This window comes from Schistocerca nitens, chromosome 9, assembly GCF_023898315.1.
Source record: "Schistocerca nitens isolate TAMUIC-IGC-003100 chromosome 9, iqSchNite1.1, whole genome shotgun sequence".
Classification (NCBI taxonomy): domain Eukaryota; kingdom Metazoa; phylum Arthropoda; class Insecta; order Orthoptera; family Acrididae; genus Schistocerca; species Schistocerca nitens.
Window position 1 is genome coordinate 471559850 of NC_064622.1, and position 18066 is coordinate 471577915.

At 46.8% G+C, this 18066-nt stretch overlaps 1 protein-coding gene across 1 annotated transcript in view; it reads right to left on the reverse strand.

Annotated features, from left to right (window-relative positions):
* The window catches only part of LOC126204359 (ubiquitin carboxyl-terminal hydrolase 2-like), a 278662-nt gene extending 261667 nt beyond the window's left edge, over positions 1-16995 (reverse strand). Inside the window, exon 1 of the mRNA XM_049938734.1 lies at positions 16877-16995. Within this exon, the coding sequence (XP_049794691.1) occupies positions 16877-16995 (119 nt within the window). The remainder of the gene's footprint in view (positions 1-16876) is intronic.
* Positions 16996-18066: the final 1071 nt, after the last annotated feature.

Below are 18066 nucleotides of genomic sequence, written 5' to 3' on the forward strand. Positions count from 1 at the left end.
GCTTTGTTCACAACTCGGGCCCATGGCTTTGTGGCACTCGAACCCTATCATCAGTTAATGCGACCAGAAATCGGAACTCATCTGACCAGGCCATGATTGATTTTCCAGTGGTCATGTGTCCAGGAGAGATGCTGCAGGCGATGTCGTGCTGTTAGGATAGGCAACTCTCATCGGTCGTCTGCTGCCGCAGCCCACTAATGCCAAATTTCGCCTCTGTCCTAACGGATACGTTCGTCGTTCCCTCACATTGATTTCTGTGGTTATTTCCCGTGTGTTAGAACTTACAACTCTACGCAAACCCGCTGCTCTGTGTCGTTATTCCCCAACGACTTCCGAACTGTCCCATGCGTATAGCTCCAATTACCATTTCGCGTTCATAGTTTGTTAATTGCCGTCGTGCGACCATAATCACATCGGAACCAATTCACATGAATCACCTGACAAGGGAACCTCCCCATCGCACCCCCCTCAGATTTAGTTATAAGTTGGCACAGTGGATAGGCCTTGAAAAACTGAACACAGATCAATCGAGAAAACAGGAAGAAGTTTTGTGGAACTATGAAAACAATAATCAAAATATACACATTGAGTAGTCAATGTGTAACATAGGCAACATCAAGGATAATGCGAACTGAGTAGCGCCGTGGTCCCGTGGTTAGCGTAAGCAACTGCGGAACGAGAGAACCTTGGTTCAAGTCTTCCCTTGAGTAAAAATTTTAACTTTTTTATTTTCTAGCAATTGACGTGTGTCAATTATCAAAGTTCAGGCACTCACACATAATCAACTTCGCTCTCGAAAATTCCAGGACATGTTCAGATTTGCTTGGACATATGCAGGATTTGACGGTCTACACACGGAAAAAATTGGAAAACGTTAAAAACATATGTTTTGACAGAGCACAGGGAAAACTGTGTGACTGTGAAACTGTTGAATTCATATGTTGCAGTTTATGTGACAAACTCTTATGTTTTCATCACTTTTTTGGGAGTTATTATCACATCCACAAGAAAACCTAAATTGGGCAAGGTAGAAGAATCTTTTTACTCATTCGCCAAGTGTACAAGTTAGGTGGGTAGACAACATATTCCTGTCATGTGACGCACATGCCGTCACCATATCAGACGTGTTTTCCTGTGGAGGAATCGGTTGACCTAAGACCTTGCGATCAAATGTTTTCGGTTCCCATTGGAGAGGCACGTCCTTTCGTCTACTAATCGCACGGTTTTGCGGTGCGGTCGCAAAACACAGACACTAAACTTATTACAGTGAACAGAGACGTCAATGAACGAACTGACAGATCATAACTTTGCGAAAATAAATAAAGTAAACTTTCCACCCGAGGAAAGACTTGAACCAAGGACCTCTCGTTCCACACTTGTTCACGCTAACCACGGGACCACGGCGCTCCCGAATTGACACTATCCCTGATGTTGCTTATCTTGCACATGGACTACTCAGTTTGTATATTTTATTTATTTTTTACATAGTTCCACACAACTTCTTCCTGTTTTCTCGATTGATCTGTGTTCAGTTTTTCAAGGCCTGTCCACTGTGCCAACTTATAACTCAATCTGAGGGGGGTGCGATGGGGAGGTTCCCTTGTGAGTACAAATGACAGCCCCGCCAAGCCACTGCCCTTTTATACATTGTGTACACGATACTACTGCTACCTGTATACATGCATCTCGCTATCCCACGAGTTTTGTCACCTCAGGGTATATCGGTGCTTAAATACTGGCATCGGACTCGCGGTATGTTGCACATACACCGCAGCAAATGTTGATCACTTCTTATACTGTATGTATATGAAATAGAATGCAAACTACTCTATGCCAAGAACTGGACGCTGGTTTGCTGAGTATGTGCGCAAACATAGAGGTCAGAGCCACCGAAATGGACCTTCCGGCGAGTGCAGTGGGGTTACCGAGCGCTCTGATGCCCTCCGGAGCCTCGGAATATTATGAGTTGTAAAAGCGGAATAAAGCAGCCTCGGATGAGTCACGAAGAGCGGCGCCCGCTCCTGGCAGGGAAGATCCGACGGACAATCAATACCAACTGGCTTCCTCCTGCACACAAAGCTCTCGAACTGTCCAGCGCCAGAATGCACGCTCAAATGTGATCTGTCCGCTGGTCAGTTTGTACCGTCCTTCACTGCTCTCCGAGTTGTACGGACATTATCGCTTTCTTGTAAAACCTAGCAGTGCGCACACTCGAAAACGTCGACACACGGAAAAAATTACTGTATTTTTCTCATTTATTTCTCAAAGTACATGATACGTGAACTGCACAGAGATATCGTCGTATCCATTGCGAAGTGAGGTGGCGCAGTGGACTTGCATTCGGATCTCAAATCAGTATCCGGCAGTCCAAATACACAGTACGTTTCCCGTGACTTTGCTACGTCTCCCAATATGTCGGGACCTACAAATACATGACTCTGCAAGCCACTCCATACTGCGTGCCGGAGTATATTTCGTAACCATGGTGATCATTTTCTGGTATTCAGCGAGCGACGGAAAAACGACTGACTTTGCCTCTGCACCTGTATATTACTCTTCTGGCTCTCATGACCCCTACACGAGTTGCAGGATGATGGCAGCATAATGGTCGTCAAATCTTATTGGAATACAGGTTGTCTAATTAGACGCAATACGATTTCTTCCAGTTTCTTATTTGACCCAAGGGATTTTTGTTTTATGGGTATTAGGCCGCATGTTTCTCCGCCTAACGTTTCTCCTCCAAAGCTGGAGACATCATCAGAGTCTATTTAGAATCGGATCGCAGTTTCAGTTTTTAGCGACTCCAGCAAGCCGAACTGTTTACACGTATACAAGCAATGTCATCAACTTAATTGCGTCGACACGTGGTATGAAGCTTGTAGTGGGTAAGAGTTGGTGACGGAATTTCAACTAAGGGAAATTTAGGTACCTAGGTTAAGGTAATCGAACAGAATAGCCTAGATCAGGAAACCAACAATATTACATTTTGAAAATTGCACCTATCATATTACCTGACACAAAACTTCTGTAATAAGAAGACGCTGAACACTGGAACCAAATTAAAACATTGCGGAACGGTTGTCAAACCGGAAGGATTATGTGCTCCGGAGACTTTGGCTACGAATAGACGGGGACTAGTCGATATATTAATCAAAAGAGAGCGCAGGATACCAAGGAATATTTTAGGCAACAGATTGATTTATGGGCACATATATTTGAGATCAAATGTAGAATTGTACAGAAGACAGAATAACGTCATAAATTAAAGAAGATCTTTGCCCTTCGAATACGAAATATTTTGCTGAGTGCTAACTACATAGGTAGAAATGACCAGCGTAACAAAATAAGAGAAATCGGAACTCGGACGGAAAAATGTAAGTGTTCGATTTCTTCGCGCGCTGTTCGAGAGTGGAACGTAGGAGAAATAGTCCAAAACTGGTTCTGTGAACCTTATGCGAAGCACCTGGATGTGAATTGCGAAGTAGTCATGTCGATGTACACTGTCGAAAAATAGAGCGCACCGCGAATTAAAATTACAAATCATAGCGTGTAGGCTTTCACGGCCGGCGTCTTCAGTAATTAAAACTTCCGGGCTAAGAGGCCGTGGTCCAATAGTAGAAATACTTCTCCCTGACGTTTCGTTGCCAGCTGCGGGCAACATCATCTGAGGTGAGTCTACGACTGGCTGCTAGGCCGTGGAGGTCCTGTTTATATAGAGCGCGTAGAGGGCGCCACCACTCGTCACGTGTTGTCAACAGTAAAACTATCTCTCGCTGGCGTCATTACTCTCGATCGAAGGTAATCGATTGTCACATCTTTGGTATAGAGTCGATCGCCATATCTTATCTAGCTTCAAGCCTTCTTCTTTCCTGTTAAAATTATTGTGGTGTTTAAAAATCTCTACAGCCTCTCTATACATACGTGCATAATAATGCGATGTCTTAGCTAGCACGCTCGTCTCACTAAATTTTATTTCATGGTCACCCGTTTCAAAAACATGTTCCGCTACAGCCGATTTGTCCGTGTGTCCCAGTCGACAGTTCCTTTTATGTTCAGTTAGGCGAGTATTGATACTTCTTTTTGTGGTTCCAATGTAAACCTTCCCACAACTACACGGAATCTTATAGACACCAGGAGTAGCTAGAGGGTGTCGTGCATCTTTCGCCGATCTTAAGCATTCACTAATCTTCTTGGTGGGTCTGAAGATTGTTTCAACTCTGAACTTGGCCAGCACTTTCCCGAAGTTTTAATTACTAAAATTACAAACTGTACAAACTTTGCCGCCCGGTGTGGCCGAGCGGTTCTAGGCGCTACAGTCAGGAACCGCGCTACCGCTATGGTCACAGATTCGAATCCTGCCTCGGGCATGGATGTGTGTGATGTCTTTAGGTTAGTTAGGTTTAAGTAGTTCCAAGTTCTAGGGGACTGATGACCTCAGAAGTTAAGTCCCATAGTGCTCAGAGCCATTTGAACCCTTTTTGTACAAACATTCTACAAAACTGGAGGTAAACTAAGTAAGTGACTTATCATATATGGCAGTGGATTGCTTTTGGTATTACGTGCAATGGAAGATCAGAAAGTTTCAGTTTGACGGAAGTTGCTGCTGCATATATGCAACGTAGCACGATTCCGATGTGGGTATGAAAGGTGACCATTCATAAAACCGACGGACTGTAGGTTCGGATTCATGAATGGAAATGCAGGAAAAAAGGTCCTATGAACAAGTGTCCGCAAATGCATCGTAGCCACGGTAGATGGCGCCTACGTGCCGTGTGTTCCTCGTGTGTTGCAAGCTGCGTGATTGACGCAGTGCACTGGAAGCTGCAGAATGGTCCCATATTTACGTCGGGAACAAGCCGGCCACGCGCATGGAAACGGTCGAGAGGTAGTCAAGCTGTACCAGAACGACGGTACCCTCACAGTCACCAACCATATCACACGACATTTAAAGCCCTTTTTGGGGGGAGGCGGCGGACTGTGCGTTTGGAGGACCTGATTCTACAGGATATTGGGACGAAGCCTAGTACGAGCTCCGGACAAGTGGACCGCCAACGTGGTGGAAGCCAAAGTACGATTATGCGTTCCCTGCTTGACAACCGCTGCTAACTCAATGACATGCGATCCCACGGAGGCCACTTTGCTCTGTTGTGACGTGGATGTGATGGAGATCTTTACTGTGCTCTGGGACGTTTTTTTGTGGTTACACGCACACTGTCCATTTCCGGGGACATGTGCATAGGACCTTTTCTCCTCCATTTCAAGATTCCGTCCCTGCAGTTTGTTGGTTTTATTAATGTTTGCCCCGCATAGGTACCGACACGTACGCAACGGATTAATGTGGCATTCTCGTCCTCCAACGCGCGTGCAGTAAATGCGGAAACGTGAAGTACGGCGACGTTATCGTCAAATGTGTCTGAACAGACGCAACTTTTCGAAGGAGATACACCGGTAGACATCCACCACCGGAGTATGAAGAATCTATGTGGGGCAGCATGCTTGTCGAAAACCACCGTCGTGGATTGGTGCGACAGGCTCAGTGCTGGTCACGATTCGAGTCAAGACGCCAGTCGAACTGGGAGGCCAGCCCCATCCACTATGAACAATAAGGAACCTGGTGTCTCCATCTCTGGCGAACGGTACTGCGCAACGATGGAGAAATTACGGCGTGCAGTTAAGGCGTAACATCCGATAAAACTGCGACAAGAGGTGCTGCTGCTTCTTGACAAAGCACGTCCCCATATCGCACGTGTCATAACGCAGACGTTACGCCAATTCAAGTGCGAGACACTCGAGCACCCGCACTATAGTCCTGGTGTCTCCGCATGCGATTATCACGACTTCGGTGCCTTCAAAAAGGCCTCGGAGGGTTGGCGATCCTTGCTGGACTTCTTCACGCACAAGGAAATTTTTGGAAATTTGTGGTAAGTTCATACTGGACAGAACTGCTGAGGTCATCGGCTTACACACTACTGACGCTAAGGACAACACACACCCATGCCCGAGGCAGGAGTCGAGCCTCCGACGGGGGGAGCCGCGCGAACCGCGGCAAGGCGCCTGAGACCGTGCAACTACCCCGCGCGACCACACAGCAGGACCCGGTGTTTTACCAGACTGGTGCCCTCAACCCGGTGCGTCGGAGTGATGATTGCCTCAGTGCTCACGGCGATTTTGCATGAGTGGTATACCGATTGTGGACTGTACGACCTTTAACGAGACACAGTATTCAAATTCGTGTACGGCACACAATGGCGTCTCTCGTGGCTGCGGCCGCCTACAGGCTCACGACCGCGGACGCACTGGCCTTGGCTCCGGCCGCTATCAACTGAGAATTACTTAACTTATCGCGCGCACGCGGCGGGAGCGGAAGAGCGGGCTCGAGCTTCGCAGCTCTCCTCGACTTGTAGCAGCAGTAAGAACGACGATTACCAGCGGTGATAGCGTCATCTCTCAGGCTTTCTCTGCGTGACTGATTAATTGTTTATTTCCGGTGATACTGCCTAGTTGTTGTTTCAGCATCTTTCTTTTTTTCATAATATCTCGATGACCGACTGAGCCGTGTTCTTCACGTGCTGCGAGTTGTGCTGTTATGCTTGTACTCACTGCGTGGAATCCAACCAGCTCACGGAATTTTAACAGTTCAAACTGGTTCAAATGGCTCTGAGCACTATGGGACTTAACTTCTGAGGTCATCCGTCCCCTAGAACTTAGAACTACTTAAACCTAGGCTGGCCTAGGCGCTTCAGTCTGGAACCGCGTGACCGCTACGGTCGCAGGTTCGAATCCTGCCTCGGCCATGGATGTGTGTGTCCTTAGGTTAGTTAGGTTTAAGTAGTTCTAAGCTCTAGGGGACTGATGACCAAAGATGTTAAGTCCCATAGTGCTCAGAGCCATCTGAACCATTTTGAACTTAAACCTAACTAACCTAAGGACATCACACACATCCATGCCCGAGGCAGGATTCGAACCTGCGACCGTAGCGGTCGCGCGGTTCCAGACTGTAGCGCCTAGAACCGCTCGGCCACTCCAGCTGGCAATTTTAACACACAACCACACCGTGATGCTCCGCGAGAAGGCATACGACAGCTCAGCCTGCAGCACTTGGATAAGGTCGGTCGACGAAATATTATGTACGACGGTAATCCCAAAAGTAAGGTCTCCTATTTCTTTATAGGTACATATACCTGTTCATTTCTACATCAGTTTACAGCTTGAACATTTAGCTATCTTTCGACATAATCACCATTTCTGTCGATGCATTTTTGTAAACGCTGTGGCAGTTTTTTTGTATGCCCATGTCATACCAGCTCGCAGCCATGCTGTTCAAAAGGTTATGAACGTCTTCTTTCACCTCGTCGCCGGAGCTGAATCGCTTTCCGGCCAAATGTTCTTTTAACCTAGGGAACAGGTGATAGTCACTGGGGGCCAAGTCAGGACTATAGGATGGGTGGGTGATTATGTTCCACTGAAACTGTTGCCGGAGAGCAACGGTTTGCCGAGCGATGTGTGGGCGAGCGTTGTCGTACGCCCTTGCTCAACATTCCTCTTCACCGGTTCTGAATTGCTCGTTTGAGTTTCTTCAGGGTCTCACAGTACCTGTTGGCGTTAATTGCGGTCCCAATGGGCACAAAGTCGACCAACAATACCCCTTTCCGATCCCAAAAAACGGTTGTCATGACTTTACCGGCAGACTGTGTTTGTCTGAATTTCCGCGGGTTTGGCGAAGAAGGATGCCGCCACAGGCGTGATTGTTGATTGGTCTCAGGTGTAAAGTCGTATGCCCAGGTTTCGTCACCCATGACAATTAAGTCCAGAAAGTTGTCCTGTTCGGCTGCAAGGCATTGAAGAAACGCGGGAAGCATCAGCTCGTTGCTGCATGTGGTCCTCAGTCAGCATGCGTGGCACCCATTTTGCGCACACCTTCCGGTAGTTCAACGCTTCCGTTAAAATTCTGTGACCGGTGCTTCGGGAAACCTCAGGAACCAAAGTGCAGAGATCATCCAGGGTGATCCGCCGATCTTCACGCATGCTTTCCTCAACTTTCAACACTGTCTCCTCAGAAATTGACGGTCTCCCGCTCCTTTGTTCGGCGTGAATTTCGGTCCGACCTGCTGCAAACTCTCTACACCACTTACGAATATTTTTGACATCCATGCACGACTCACCATACACTTCCGTCAACTGGCGATGGATTTCAATCGGCCCAGTACTCTTTGCGTTCAGAAAGGGAATAACTGCGCGCAATTCCCAGTTGGCGGTACCTTCCAACGGGAGCTCCATTCTCAATGGCTGCCAAGCCAACAGCGCCTCAGCGCGGCGTGCGCATATTTACACACATAGCGCGTGAAGCACTCTTCATAACAGTGTGACCAACTGCCACAAAAACAGAGTTCTGTACTTATAAAAAAACAGAAGACCATACTTTTGGAATTACCCTCGTAAAAATGGAAACAACAACTCCGATACACACCAGAAGTACAATAGTTAGCGGTGTGTAGTTTGTACATCATCAAAATTACACGCATATCATACACTCCTGGAAATTGAAATAAGAACACCGTGAATTCATTGTCCCAGGAAGGGGAAACTTTATTGACACATTCCTGGGGTCAGATACATCACATGATCACACTGACAGAACCACAGGCACATAGACACAGGCAACAGAGCATGCACAATGTCGGCACTAGTACAGTGTATATCCACCTTTCGCAGCAATGCAGGCTGCTATTCTCCCATGGAGACGATCGTAGAGATGCTGGATGTAGTCCTGTGGAACGGCTTGCCATGCCATTTCCACCTGGCGCCTCAGTTGGACCAGCGTTCGTGCTGGACGTGCAGACCGCGTGAGACGACGCTTCATCCAGTCCCAAACATGCTCAATGGGGGACAGATCCGGAGATCTTGCTGGCCAGGGTAGTTGACTTACACCTTCTAGAGCACGTTGGGTGGCACGGGATACATGCGGACGTGCATTGTCCTGTTGGAACAGCAAGTTCCCTTGCCGGTCTAGGAATGGTAGAACGATGGGTTCGATGACGGTTTGGATGTACCGTGCACTATTCAGTGTCCCCTCGACGATCACCAGTGGTGTACGGCCAGTGTAGGAGATCGCTCCCCACACCATGATGCCGGGTGTTGGCCCTGTGTGCCTCGGTCGTTATGCAGTCCTGATTGTGGCGCTCACCTGCACGGCGCCAAACACGCATACGACCATCATTGGCACCAAGGCAGAAGCGACTCTCATAGCTGAAGACGACACGTCTCCATTCGTCCCTCCATTCACGCCTGTCGCGACACCACTGGAGGCGGGCTGCACGATGTTGGGGCGTGAGCGGAAGACGGCCTAACGGTGTGCGGGACCGTAGCCCAGCTTCATGGAGACGGTTGCGAATGGTCCTCGCCGATACCCCAGGAGCAACAGTGTCCCTAATCTGCTGGGAAGTGGCGGTGCGGTCCCCTACGGCACTGCGTAGGATCCTACGGTCTTGGCGTGCATCCGTGCGTCGCTGCGGTCCGGTCCCAGGTCGACGCGCACGTGCACCTTCCGCCGACCACTGGCGACAACATCGATGTACTGTGGAGACCTCACGCCCCACGTGTTGAGCAATTCGGCGGTACGTCCACCCGGCCTCCCGCATGCCCACTATACGCCCTCGCTCAAAGTCCGTCAACTGCACATACGGTTCACGTCCACGCTGTCGCGGCATGCTGCCAGTGTTAAAGACTGCGATGGAGCTCCGTATGCCACGGCAAACTGGCTGACACTGACGGCGGCGGTGCACAAATGCTGCGCAGCTAGCGCCATTCGACGGCCAACACCGTGGTTCCTGGTGTGTCCGCTGTGCCGTGCGTGTGATCATTGCTTGTACAGCCCTCTCGCAGTGTCCGGAGCAAGTATGGTGGGTCTGACACACCGGTGTCAATGTGTTCTTTTTTCCATTTCCAGGAGTGTACGTGACAACTGAACAACTGTGTTGCAGTGGCTACTGGCGGTTCATTAAGGCATCTTCCGAATCAAAATTCTACTGAAAGCACCCACACGAATGAAACAGTGACATCATCGCTGGAATGCAGCGATCGCACCCTCATCACATATAAATGCTTCGCCACGAATGTGCTCGCCAGCACACTGCTGCTTACAATACGGCTAAACTTTCCGCCCATGACAGACGTCGACGTACTCTCAAAACACTACAAGTAACATGTATCATCAGTCTACTATTTTACTATTATTATTATTATTAGTATTAGTAGTAGTAATATTACCACTAGAACAGGCAAATGATATGCCCCAAACTATAATGAGAACAAATGAAGCATATTGTCCAATAATATTCTTCCTTTGTCACACTTAAATTACAAATAACGCCACAGCTTCAGAGCCCTGCCTCCGAAGAACCAGCATGATCTAAGAGAGACAGCTGTCCTCTTGTTACCACACACGTACAACGAAGCACAGTCACACTTACAAGAATGACTTCTGACTGTCGTCTATGGAGCACGACTTTCAAACAGCAACTGGCCTCAACAAATGTAACGTTCTCAGAATCCATTCATGTTACAGAAATGGATGTACTGTATGTATGGATATGTGTATGTATGTATGTATGTTCCACGCTCCTTGTAAACCAACCTTACTGTCAGGCAACTATAGCTGTGAAGATTCACATATAGGTTATTGTCAGGCAACAATGCCGTGGGCATAAGACCGTGTGACTGGGGTGAGAGTGGAGGTGAAGAAAAAAAAAAAAAAAAGCGTAGCACGCGATGCGTGAATTCTCAGACTTCCTTCATCCAGTATTTGGGAATGGGACCACTTAGCGACTTGCAACAAACTTTACACATAATTTCAAACCTGTACGAATTTTTGCTTGCTGACAACCCCCGCAAAACGATGAAAGGAAAAAAAGTTTATCGCTTACTACTTTTCTGATGTTCAAGCAGTAAAAGTACCGCATGCGGCATGACGTTATAATTTATTACTTCTAACTGTATTCGCGATACGCTTTACGGGCAGTATTCACGTATACCACTGAATGTGACTGATACTACTGAATGCTACATTATGTGACTGTACGACACACAGTTCAGGAGATAAATCTCAAGGCCACACGCTGTGTGGTACGGGCGTGCACACCCAGCTGTAAACAAACACCTGGGCGACGCCAGGTTTCTCCGTTAGATCGAAATAATATCCACAGAGCTGCACAATCTAATTCGAGAAAGTTATCTAATCCCAACGAAGTAAATGCTTTGGTACCACATATCACGACATAATCAAACATTTCACCTTCTCACAGATTAAGTACATGAAAAATAACCGTAAGTCGTGTATGGCGTACAGGGTCACACATCTGAAACGCAAAGAATGCATCCGTGGCCAATTTGGGGTTACACACGACACATTAATATGGCTCTGAGCACTATGGGACTTAACATCTGTGGTCATCAGTCCCCTAGAACTTAGAACTACTTAAACCTAACTAACCTAAGGACACCACACACATCCATGCCCGAGGCAGGATTCGAACCTGCGAGACACACTAATATACCACATTATTGTGAGCCTTCGAAGTAATTAAATGATGCATTCTACAAAAATCCCGTGTGCCAACTATATGGAAAGCTATGGCGATTAATGAGAATACCGAGCAATACAATCACTTTATGGGCTTACTAATAGGGGTATCGCATCTCGCTAGCCGTCACTGATTGTAAACATGGAATCTATAGAACGCAAACGATAATAATTCATTTCTCCACCAACAGACGGCAACAAATTCGATCATGCGTTAATAAATCGGCCTTCGGTCACTTGTATATCTTATTTATTGCGCTAAAAGAATTTCCAATAGGGATACGGTAGTGTAGACAAACGGCCGTTCTTTGAAAGAACAAATCTGGTTAGTTCACGGAACAGAATATAACAGATTGTCAAGGATGCAATACGAGTACGTCAGTATACAGCTTGCAACTCTCCGCGGCACAGGTGTTAATATCACAAGAGATTTTTGTGAGTACCATTTTTACTAATGACAAAAAATATTTTCCTCCTCCGCTCTTCCTCCGTCTCCGACACACACGCACGCACACAAACAAACACACACACACACACACACACACACACACACACACATCTACACGCGCTTGCTGGACGTTTACGTTATTTGTATGTATATTGTGCTTGTGACTTGTCTACACGAGAAATGTCTATTATTTTTGTGAGTGAAAGGCCTTAAGGAATTTCGTTAATAATAAAATGTGTCCACGCAAATCACCTGCGAAATGCGCTTCTGAATCACGGAATTCCGGATAATTTAGTCACATATTTTCCCTAGCAACTGAAAACGTCTTACTGACAGCCTGCCATTTGTCCTTTCAAACAATAAACACATAACTCCATGAGCCCACCCCTCGAAATTGAGTGAGCGTAATAATTAAAATATTACTGTGCTTTAATATCTCTTGGTCCGAGCCAGCAATGTATAAATCAAAGTTGCGACGCTATTGTAATGGGGATTGGTACCGTACCTCGACACTGGTAAACTGAATGAATGGCGTAACGAGAACGGCACACCTGTTGCACGAATGAGCGTCATACTGCGTTGTGGACTTTAACGCAAACTGAGTATACACAAGTTTGGTAACTCCTGCATGTAGCATTATATAGTTCCGTTGAGCAGTTCCGTTGAGCAGTTTCCCGCAAGGCAGAAATCATTTAAGAATGTGGTCGTCCTTGAGCGTGGCATGGTAAAATTCCTGCGATACGGATCCTCAGGCTATATGAATCGCTTAAAGGACGACATTTTCCGCTTATGGCAGGACAAGTTTTTCTGATGTTATTGCAGTTTCGACGTTATGCCACTGTCAAGCATGGATGTTCGATGCCATGTCACAGTACAGACATAAGTTATACATAACGTGCTCATGTAAGGTCGCGTCCAACCGGATAGCGATGTATGGATCAGCTGTTACCACTGAAAAAAATACAACTGGGCCTAAACTTGTGCTTTTCACATGCAATTGCATTTCAACCTGCATGTCAATACCAGGTGTGTGAAAAAAATTGCAGTCTTTTAAAGAATTCTATTTATTCGTCTACATCAGTATTATTCCCTTCGAAATAGTACCAATTACATATTATACACTTTATGCCAGAGCTTTTTCCAGTCCCTGAAACACATCTGGAACTGTATCCTTGGGATAGCTTTTAGGTCTCTCAGCGTTTTGTTTTTAATCTCATCTCTGCTTGTAAAACGAGGGTTCTCTATCAAGCGAATATGTGGTCTAGGCCATCATTTTAGTATCGTTCCTCTGTCAAAAATGAGTGAGCAGGTGCATTATCATGGTGCAAAAGGCATGAATTGTTTCGACATAAAGATAGGAGTTTCCTTAAAAAGTGTCGCTTCACGAAAACGACGTTGAATTTGGACTCATCATTGATCGTTGAGCCTTGAGCAAGAACTCTTGCCCCATTACGCCGTTAAAATCGAAAAACTCCGTGATCGTAACTTTCACATTTCTCACACTTTTTTGAGTATATACGATCCAGTACAGTTCCATAGGAATGACTAAGCCTTGCTTTCATATTCGTAAACAAGTGTTTCGCTGCATGTTACAAGTTTCAGTACGTTCTGAATTGTTGTGGACTTCATCTACAGACTCCTGAGCAACATGCAACCACTGCTGTTTTTGTTCGAAAGTCAGCAATTTTGTGGACAAATTTCGCTGTGACACGTTTCGTACATAAAACACCGGAAAAAATTTCATGGTATGAACCAACTGATACGCCAAGACCATCATCGGCTTCTCCGGTTGTGTTTCCCCGATCGTTCGTAATCATTTATTTAGCTTTTTTCGCAATTTCATCGGTTAACGATGTGCTGGGGCGTTCGAGGCGATCGTCAAGTTTACATTAAACTTGACGGCATTCCTGGAAAGATTTGTTCCACAACGGACGCACCAAATGGAATATTTAACAGCTCTAAAACTCCGCTGCATTTCATTCCGATTTTGCTGCAAAATTCAATGAAAATTCTGTAATCTACTTTTATATTAAATGAATAATACACTATACTACCAAAACACGTGTAGCCTTTTTGACGGCTGATGACGGCGTAAATATCCAGCAAGTCTAAAACTGTACAGGTAATTTTTAGAGAAGCTCCTTTCATTCATGTCTTATTTGCGGTTGGTTTCGGGGTTAACATTACAGCACCTTTAGGCCCGTTGAATACAGTAAACATACGTTTTGTCATAATTGCACAAAATGCAGTATGAACGAAACTAAGGTTAGTTTTAAAGCCATTAAGCTAAGAGAATTCCAGTTTTCATGTGTATAAGGGGCAGTCGAACGGAAACGAGAAAACTGATAAGTAAATAAACTGTTTACTATTTCAAAAGTAATCGCCATAACTGTTAATACATTACTCCACTGTGAGACAAAATGGTCAATGCCTTCATGGACAAATGTTTGCAGTTACTACGGGTACCCAGGCGTGTACTTGTTCGTCTGAAACAAATCGACGGCCACGAATGTCTTTCTTCATGGCTCCAAAAATATGGATACCGGAAAGGGAGAGATCGTGAATGTATGGACGACGTGAAACGGTTTCTCAGCGAAACTTCTGCAACGTATTCGAAACGTCAGCAACATGTCGAACCGCTCGATTTGCTTCGGACGAAGAGGTGCGAGGTTGGGTACAATCATCGTTGCGCGAGCAAAAGCAACCATTTTTTATGGAGGCAGTGACCGTGTTGTCTCACTGTGCGATAAATGTATCAACAGTTACGGTGGCTAGTTTTGAAATAATAATAACTAGACTTAATTTTCTGCATGTTTCTCGTTTTCGTTTGACTGGCCCTTATATACATATGAGGCAACGGCCTTGCCGCAGTGGATGTACTGGTTCACGTGAGATCACCGAAGCTAAGCGCCGTCGGGCGTGATCGGCACTTGGATGGGTGACCATCCAGGTCGCCATGCGCTGTTGCCATTTTTCGGGGTGCACTCAGCCTCGTGATGCCAATTGTGGAGCTACTCGATCGAATAGTAGCGGCTTCGGTCAAGAATACCATCATAACGACGGGGAGTGTTGTGTGCTGACCCCACGCCCCTCCTATCCGCATCCTCCACACGGCGGTCGGATGGTCCCGGTAGGCCACTCGTGGCCTGAAGACGGAGTGCTTTTATATACATATGACGACAGAAGTGTTCAAACTTTAACAAAAGGCAAGAGCTATGAATGATGTCTGTACCAGTCATATTTACAATCATTTGGATTAAAATTAGACAGCGTACGATATACATGTAAAGAGGAGGTGCAACAAGTAATGCAACACATTTTTTTTCTCAGCCAATTTCGTTTGGAAAAATGCGGAATTTGTTGTGGGACACCGTGGAATATTCCCTCTTCGACGCCTAAAGTTTCTGACAGCTATCGGCGCTACACGTAACCTTAAAAAATTGCGTTTGTAACGGAGGTGGAGAGAGCTGTCATTGAGTTTCTTTTGGCCGAAACCCAGAGCACTGCAGATATTCGCAGACACTTGCAGAATGTCTACTGAACAAAGCACGGTGGCTTGTTGAGCGAAGCGTCCGTCAATCATAGCAACAAGATAGCGGACTGTTCTTCCTCCTCCACCCTGCAGCATTGCTCGCGTACCTTCGCCCTTTCCACCTGTTCGCCGCACTACTCGGGAAGCAGTACGTGGATGGTGGCAAGGAGGTTACTGAAGCAGCGAAACGGTGGCTCCGGCGTCCACCTGTAGAGTGGGACTCCCAGTAAGGTGGCGTACGACCATCGCGTTCCACGGAGATTATGTCGAAAAATAGGGTTTTCTAATATTATAGTGTATTGGAATCTTGAATAAAACGAACCTGCTTTCAGAAAAAAAAATGTGTTGCAATACTTTTTGAACGCCCGTCGTATTAAAAGGTTAGAGCAGTGAAGTCACACAAATTGATCAGACGTACATGGGCTTATTTAACAGCGTGCAGAACCATGTTGGGCTACATGAACCTTAAGAGGGGAGTGTGATACTGACACAAACTTTTAAAGTATCTGTGGATAATTTGTGTGGTGTCACCGCCAGACACCACACTTGCTAGGTGGTAGCCTTTAAATCGGCCGCGGTCCGTTAGTATACGTCGGACCCGCGTGTCGCCACTATCAGTGATTGAAGACCGAGCGCCGCCACACGGCAGGTTTAGTCTAGACTCCCTAACACTCGCCCCGGTTGTACAGCCGACTTTGCTAGCGATGGTTCACTGTCTACATACGCTCTCATTCATAGAAACGACAGTTTAGCATACCCTTAAGCTACGTCATTTGCTACGACCTAGCAAGGCGCTATATTCAGTTACTATAATTACTTCAAGAATGTATTCTGAACAGATAATATTGTGAATCATGTACCGTCAACAGCGACGTTCATCATTAATGGATTAAAGTATCAAACTAATTTCGGTCGCTTTATGAATTCTCATTCCTTGTCATGTTCCAGACCTCACGTCAGTATAGTTCTTCCCTCCTCACGCCAGCCTGCGTGAGCTAAAACGCGTGCATTTCGGCCTCCACTCGTAACACGGTGTTGTCTCTTCTGCTAACACAAAAATTTGATACCGCATTTCGAACAGGTATGACAAAAGATAAGTCTACTGCATTCAGGGTCCGGAAGATGGTGCAATGCAGGACCGAAATCAATTGCAAACAAAATTAGGTTAGGTGAAGGAGTCATATCTAGTACGCGAACACTTTTCGGACAACGAAGCGACGAAAAAATCGGAGACGCGGACCAACACAACAGAAGCAACTCGCTGAAGGCAGCCGTTATCGGAAAACGCCGCAGAGAAGCGGCGCGGCGCGGCACGTACATGAAGCGCTGCAGCAGCAGCCCCAGGTTCCCGCAGGACGGCTTCCAGGCGGCCCGCGCAGAGTCGCCGTCGCCGTCGTGGTGCGCGTCCCCTCCGAACAGGCCGGCCAGCAGGCACATCCCGCACGCGCACGCCGTCCTCGCACACTGCGCGGCCGACGCCTGCCCTCCCCCCTCACCCACCGCTCCAGCCAGTCGCGCAGCCTTTTACGTCACGGTTGGGGCATGCCGGGTGCTACTGCGAAGAGTGGTGACGTCAGCGGCAGCAGCCGCAGCCGCGGAGCCAAGGCCGAGCGGCAGGCGCGAGACAATTCGCAGGTCGCAGCGCGCGTTGCAAAACCGCGTTACGTGAGCGCAGGCCGCTCTGCTCCAGCCCCGGCCCGGCCGCGGACACCTGCCGGCGCAGTTACCCTGTTGCCACGCAACCGCGGCGCCGAGACGGCGGGATTACTGCAGATCGCTAAATCGCTACCGTCCGCTTATTACACCGCATCTGTCACAGCCAGTACTCTTCCTCAAATGCCGACGCTTTCGATTAGGCTCGACCTTGCCCCGAGGATATCGACAGAAATAACAAGTTTACTGTAATGTGTAAACCTGCTTCTTCCGATGGATTTGCGTGAATTAATTGTGTGTAGTGGCGGCTCGTAGATATCCATTCTGGATGTTCACAATTTTTTTAAATTCAGATAAATACGAGTGTGCAAAATTAATAGCATCTGCTCTATAACAGTAATGCTCACAACATATTCATACATCTTCAGCCGCTGTCAATAATTCATTTCATTCATTCATTTCGTATAGGCCATCTTTGCACCACCTGGTTATTTCAACTGTCTTGCTTTACGTGTTCTGATGTTTGCCCATTCCTCTCGCATTCGCTCTCGGTGTTGCTCCTTCCTATTCTGGGTCCAAGCCTTTCCTGTTTTTAGTTTTGGCTTTTCTTGGAAATCCTGCCACGCCATAAGTTTCTCCTCGAGTGGGACACGCTCCAAGATGTCATCCTGGCGGATCCCCACTTCTTTAAGATCTCTTTCCACCTCTGTGAACCAGGCCCATTTTGTTTTCTTCTCCTGAAAGTACATGACCATAGATTGGTGAGTCTTCCAGAGCTCATTCGGGTCATACGTCCATAAAACATAATCTTTCTTTTGCAAATGGTATCGGTTATCTTCTCTATATGGGAATACA